At 47.6% G+C, this 6,846-nt stretch overlaps 1 protein-coding gene and 1 long non-coding RNA gene across 2 annotated transcripts in view; one reads left to right on the forward strand and one right to left on the reverse strand.

Annotated features, from left to right (window-relative positions):
• Nucleotides 1-6,124, forward strand: part of LOC119385730 (TBC1 domain family member 25) — a 17,070-nt gene extending 10,946 nt beyond the window's left edge. The window contains exon 4 of the mRNA XM_037653119.2: nt 5,200-6,124. Within this exon, the coding sequence (XP_037509047.1) occupies nt 5,200-6,079 (880 nt within the window). The 3' untranslated portion in view covers nt 6,080-6,124. The remainder of the gene's footprint in view (nt 1-5,199) is intronic.
• Nucleotides 205-3,312, reverse strand: LOC125757637 (uncharacterized). The gene is made up of 3 exons (XR_007415377.1): nt 2,979-3,312; nt 884-965; nt 205-286 (listed from the first exon to the last, which is right to left on the reverse strand). It is a non-coding gene; the product is annotated as an uncharacterized LOC125757637 (long non-coding RNA).
• Nucleotides 6,125-6,846: the final 722 nt, after the last annotated feature.

Consider the following 6,846-nt stretch of genomic DNA (forward strand, 5'->3'; position numbering starts at 1 on the left):
GAAAAAAACATGCACCATTCGAACAGAATTCATATTTCATTGCTTTATACCTCCAAGCACAATACATCAAGTGTTATTGAGTTATAGCTTCAGGGACTTGGTCTAGCTGATCGAAGACCGCAGGTATTCAAAGCGTTTCTTCTTGTTTTTCGCCTGTGGTGGTACAATTTACAGGAGCAGTGGTCAGGATCTGCAGTCAAACCCTCTCTTGCTGCACGCACCATCATGTTTCATCAGTCAATATGTCAGTTGCTGATTCCGCAATCTCCTCGCTGGACAGTCGATCCTAAATGGAGAGGACCGTTATTTTGCACTATTCCAACGGTTACTGCCACTTTGCACACAACTGCCGATAGCACGCAATGTGAGACCATATTCAACCACCCCCCCCCCCCCCCCCCCCCCCCCCCAAAAAAAAGGGTTTACTTGACCATACTAACGTTCGTTCCTCAAATCTACTATCCCGTGCAATACGGTTATCGGAAAACAAAATCTTATTTGAAAACGCACGTTAATCCAAATGCAATTACTTCTGTTTAGCACAAGAGTCAGCAATAATATAATGTAAGTAACAGTTTAGTAGCAGAAACACGACAGCAGGTATTAGAAACAGAAACATTGCATTTACATTTTTCAGTGACCATACTTGGCATTTCACGTGAGCTTGAATATGCTCGTACCTAATTGTTTTCCTCAAGGGGCATATTCCACTTGAAAGTTCATAACCTCGGCTGCACCGAACGTAGGCATATCGACGTCTGGAAGTTTCCAAGCTGCCTGATAGGAGATCATCCCAGCATGCCTTGGGCGGATGTATGCTGTAACATTTCCAACGCAACCATTTAATATGGCGGGAAAAAAATCATTTGTGTTGTCTACGTACCTTTAAACATTCCGGCTTTGACAGTTAAATCACATGTATACTGATTCATTTTTTCTAACCACAATGACACGTTGCTTGCACCCTAGAACAGACGAGAACACCAAAAAGTTATCTCAGTGCCAGAGAACAATTTTTATCGCCAAGGAACTAAGGACATTGAAAGACATACTAACCACACTGACCATATCCCCCTTTGAACTCCTACGTCGCACGATTGCTGGCATTCGTGCTATCTGAAAAATCGTTAAGCCACAGCGTATCGCTTATCGCGTACATATTCTCAGCTGCCCCGTTTTTGATAGCGAAGCAGTTAGACGTAATCGAGCGACGCAGAGCAATACTGCCGGCAACAATGCGTAAAAGCATGACAATTTATTTTTCTGACTCGACCCACTCTTACAGCAGCGTATGAGCATGGAGTATCTGAATTTTGAATGCCGTACATTGTGATCTGTATGAGAGCAACTATGGAATGAAGATGACTTCAGTATATTGTGGTCAAGGTTTCAAGTTAGGTCAAGACGCAGAAGTTTGAAGTCTGACGGAAGCCCGTCTGGTTGGGTTGATACGTGGTGACGTTGAAAACCGAGGCACTGAGACGACTAGAGCAAAAAGCACACCACACCATACACACACACGCACGCGCACACACACGCGCGCACACACATACACACACACCACGCGCGCGCACGAGCACACACGCGAGCAAACACACACGCGCGCACACACACACACGCACACACACGCGAGCAAGCACACACACACACGCGCGAGCACACACACGCACGCGCGGAGCGCAAACGCACACACGCGAGCACACACAAACACGCGCGCGCGCGCGAGCAACACACCACACACACACACGCGAGCGCATACACACACGCGCGCACGAGCACACACGCACGCGCGAGCACACACACACACGCGCACGAGCACACACACACACACACGTACGCACTCATACACACGGAGTAGTCGGTATCAAGAGCGACTCGAGATAAAGACGTCGTGACAGTCATTTTTCTCTAGCGCGAGCACGTGCCTTCCCCCAGTCGATTGCGTGTCCCCTGAAACGTGCTCAGTCAAAGCACTGGATTTAGCAATTTATTTTTTCACGTCATAAACGTCCGTTTGCGTGTGTGTGTATGTGTATTAGATGTTTACTTCGGTCGGCTCAGTGCCTCGGGTTTGCTACATTCAGCTACACACGGAAGGATGCTGTGATTGCCTTTAACACACTGAAAACTACACTTAAACGCACTCTTAACGCCATTTCATTGTCTTTCGTGTACTTAAAGCTTTATTCATTTCGGTAGCGCAAAACAATTTATAAAGACAAGAGAGGACACGTAGACAGGACGGGCGCTAGAGATCAACTGACTTTAGTGCAAGGAAACACACAAAAACCCGTTGCACAGGCGCGACGCGCTACATCACTCTACGAGGGCTTTTTTTTTTTAATGTGTCTAATTTTCTTTGCGCTACCGAAATGAACACCAGTGATCACAACCAACTAGCCCGCATTACTGCCTTAAACCCTCACTCGTTCACCTAAAACTACCGCAGCCGAGTTTGAAGCATGGCGAAAGGTTGCGTATAGACGCCACGAAATATCATGTACCGGTGACAAGGACATGACAAACAGCCCAGACTGCCATTGACAGGAGCGAGTTACTGCGCACGCAGAGCTCGTCTGGGCAAAGCTGATCTGGGGCACTTTGTTTATGCCGCCTACAGTATTTCACACCGTGATTGCAGCCTTCATCGAGCGTGTTGAAGGTACCAAGAGGGCGACAGCAAGAAGGGTTAAACTTCTGTCCATCTCTTCTCGCATAAACGTGTATGATAACGAATGATCTTAGTCGGATGTTTGATAATATACGCCCAAACACTCATCTTGTAATGTCAAACGCACAGCAAATACTGCCAATAACAATGCATTACATAAAAGTATGACACGATGTATTTAAAACATAAAAGTATGACACGACCCATCTCGTACAGTAGCGTAAGCATGAGCATGAATTCAGGTAAACACGCGACATAAGTACATATACACAAGCAAATAACGTACTGAAGATAGAATATTGCTTACCTGCAAATCACATTTACTACTGTCTTCGGGCAACGTAACAACGGATGCAACCCGCTCGACAATTGCCAGTCTCAAGCGAAGAATCAGCAATGCAGCTCGTCGCAACGGCCGCGCAGCCCACTGAGCGTGCCCGTTGCAATGCCTCGTGGCTGATTTGCGGCGGATCGCGCACGTTAATGGCTGTCCTTGCGTGCTGTATCACTAGTTACACGCCACTCACGTACACAACACGATTAGACCACACACGTCAACAAAGCGCGGAGTGTAAAACCTTTATAAATCGATGAAACAAAGAGCAGCACTGCACAAACGCGACTTCAACAACCGCACCGACCGCCTCGCATTCGAATGCTCGTCCCGGCATACACCTCAAGCTGTGCAAAGCCTAGGAGAGATGACGCCGTCCCTGGTTCGATAAAGTTGAAGCGGCGCCTCGAGGGACGCCACATTCGTTTACTCACCGCGAGCGAGCTCACACATCTCTCTTACGCGGCCTCTCTACTGGAGCGGCCGTCCCACTCTGTTTGTGAACTCAGCGGCATCTTTTTCTCCCGTGTTGGCGAATTGATGACGGTTAAGCGTGTTTGGTGCTATGTTGTCCCGTGACGTTTGCTGCACTTTACGATCCGTTAATTATAACGCGAAAAAAAAAGAAAGAAACTAGACAACACGACAGCGAAATTTGAATAAATTGTATTGCGAGTCTCGGAAAAATATTTTTCTCGCGCCACGGGATGGTTCTTCGTCGCATCGTGAGTTTAATTTGGTCGGTTGTCGTGTGCTCACAGTACTTTATCTTGTCACCATATGCGAAGCTTCCCGGAGGCAAATTATTTACTTCTGCGGCTTAAAAGCAAAATAGATATAAGAGCTACTTAATAAGTTGTTTAGCACAAACATTTGACCAACATACGATAGTTTTTCGTTCTTGTGCTTCTGGCGATGTCTGTGCAGATTATGTCACTTCATAAATTACGGGTTTTGGAAGCGGGCTCACCTTATTGAACTCCAGTTTTAGTTCATACCCCAGCATCGCTTGCCTCAGTATGCCGCAATGTAAAATCGCTGCTTCTGTGATTTGCTTTTCTGCTGTCAAGACCCGTTCTGTGTGTATATCATCCGCTGTTCAATTGATAAAGCCAGCCTTGAACAAGACAGATCGCGATGTGACACATTGATCAATAAACTTCCACTCCATAGTGTAGGTCCCCTGACGGATGAGTCATTGCGCTTATATAAGTTACAATCTAAAGGTTACAATGCTCATCGCGGTGCTTTAGCTTTTAACTTGGCACGCTACTGTCGATGTAACCTTTATGAGAGAGGGAAATGAAAAAAACACAAAGATAAAATTGCTGTAACAGCCATGCAACTTATAAATTATAGGTTACATGTCTTTTTATGCTGTCCTAAACGTTACCGTGATTAGAGTGTAGATAACTCCTATTTTATAAGTACACAAATTTGTGAAAATGTGCACCTTTAGTAAACGTTACCGTGCTTAGAGTGTGGCGAGACGCGTCGGCGCTTGAGTCAGAAGGTGTACGAAGATGTACTAGAAGAAAGCCACTAAAACGAGAAAAAAACAACATCCCAGCAGCAGAAGAGCAGAGAACGACAGAGAAGTGGCTGTCTTTGTGTCGCCACCTCTGTTCCGCTTTCTCTTCTTTTCTGCCTTATGCCATCTTTTGTTTTACATGTTTTAGGGTCTTTCTTGTGGGTATAAGCATGTAGCATATTGACCAACCAGCACATAATAAATACGGGAGTGTTACGTCAGCCAAAGCGTTCTTGATAGCTGTCAATGTCATGTCAGCGGCCGGCATCCACTCCAGTGGGATAGTAGGAGCCGGTGCACATTTGAGAAGGTCAGTAAGGGGAAGAATAAACTACGGAACGTCGGTCAGAAAACGACGGTAGAGTTTCAAAAGGCCAAGGAAATTTCGCAGATTTTGCGTAGACGGGCGTGGGAACGCTTGCGCACCTTGAAAATTTGTGTCGGATATAGAGGTGTCCTCAGGTGTTAAATGGTGGCCTAGAAAATCGATGTCACCAAAGTATCATTCCTAAAGGCCAGAGATTCATAAGATGCGCTTTCTTGCAAGGGAAAGAAGTGTCTGTACTCTAGCCTAATTTCAAGGTCAAAGGAGAGCGTTACTTATGAACGATTCCATTAAAACTAATTAATTGCCCGACTTTGACGACAATGGACCCTTCGCAGGTACCTTGAAAAATGCGGCGCCCAGGACCTGCTCTTCTGCTACCGGTGGCTGCTGCTGGAACTGAAGCGCGAGTTCTCCTTTGACGACGCACTACGCATGCTCGAGGTGCAGTGGAGTTCTCTGCCGCCGATGCCACCGGACGGGGAACTGCCTCTGTTCGAGAGGCCCTACCAGACGGACGATGTCCTGCCACGTGGGCTACTGTCTACGAATGGCTGTGCCAGCTCGCAGAGCAGTGTGCACGTCATTTTGACACAGAGCCCACTGTCAGCGGCGACGCCGACGGCATCCTCCGTGTGCGTCGACGCGACTGCAAACGGCGACGACGATGATCAGGGCGTTTTGAAGACCCTGACTACGTCCGTTAGGCAAGAATTGAGCACGGAGCTGATCAGCGTGCGCCGGGGGCCATGTGCCGAGACATGGAGCGACGGCCGCGGAGACAGCGCAGACAGGTGCGTCCCGGACGCGGAGAATACGCCCAAGCAGAACAAGACTGGCGAGGACCCCGTGTTGCAAAATGGTGGCGCATCTTCCAGCGGGGCCTGTACGGAGGACTCGGGCGCTGTGCCGCGGACGAATGTTGCGAGTTCCGCTAGGATGGCCCGGCGCCGATATTCCGCCGACATCAAGCTGCCGCGGCCTCAGGAGCTTGGTGGCGGCAATCCGTTCATGATGTTCCTTTGCCTAGCAATTCTCACGCAGCACCGCGACGTCATCATGCGCAAAGGCATGGACTACAACGAACTGGCCATGCATTTCGATAAGCTAGTGCGCCAGCACGACTTGCAGAGTGTGCTGCAGCGGGCCAGGGCGTTGTACGCGAAGTACTTGAGCCTCGGATGGGACGAACCTTTGGAAGAGCACCCATACGTGTAATGGTGCCCCCTGAGATCTCAAATTCAGCTGCAGGTGGCCGCTGGCTGTTGTTATCCGGGTAATGCAGGAAGTGGGTTGCCAGATTGATAGGCTCCATGTGTCTTCAGTGCACCTTAGCCCTGCTGCCAGCCCAACGCCATCTTTCCCGGTAGCCTTATGCCGCGCATCACAGTGATTCTCTTCGTGCTATAAACTAGATGGCGCCGTGCTTTTTCCTATAGCGCTGCGCTTCGATATACATTTACGTATGAATAGATTTGATTTCAGATTGAATGTCCATACATGATGTCCAGGCCTATTCTGCATGTGCGACGTTGCTTACACTAAGATTCGGCGGCATATCTTTAGAATCTGCGAAAAAAGAAGAAAAAAAAAGCGTTGCCACTAACGCTTGTGTACGATGAATTGTGAGCACATCCTTCAGGCTGTAGTTCAGTTTCGGCGGAAGATGTAGGTTTAAACTATTAGTATACGTACGTAAGAAACCATAATATCTGAATAGCGTGGCAAATTTCTAATATAGTTTGACTTCCAGTGAATGAATCAAAGACGTTACTTCCAGAATGTGCAGCGTGCCACGCTTTCTCGTTTGTGTACTGGAGCACGTAGCTATTTATATATGACATTGATAATAGCAGTTCAGCAAAACAATGAAAGGGACATTAGCACAGGCACTGCGCTCATATACTGTAAAACAGCGAAGCCTTTTAAAATTTTCGTTTGTTGAATATCTGGAAAGGTTATGCACGACAAACAGAATGTGGCAC

The sequence above is a fragment of the Rhipicephalus sanguineus genome, chromosome 3 (genome assembly GCF_013339695.2).
Source record: "Rhipicephalus sanguineus isolate Rsan-2018 chromosome 3, BIME_Rsan_1.4, whole genome shotgun sequence".
Classification (NCBI taxonomy): Eukaryota; Metazoa; Arthropoda; class Arachnida; order Ixodida; family Ixodidae; genus Rhipicephalus; species Rhipicephalus sanguineus.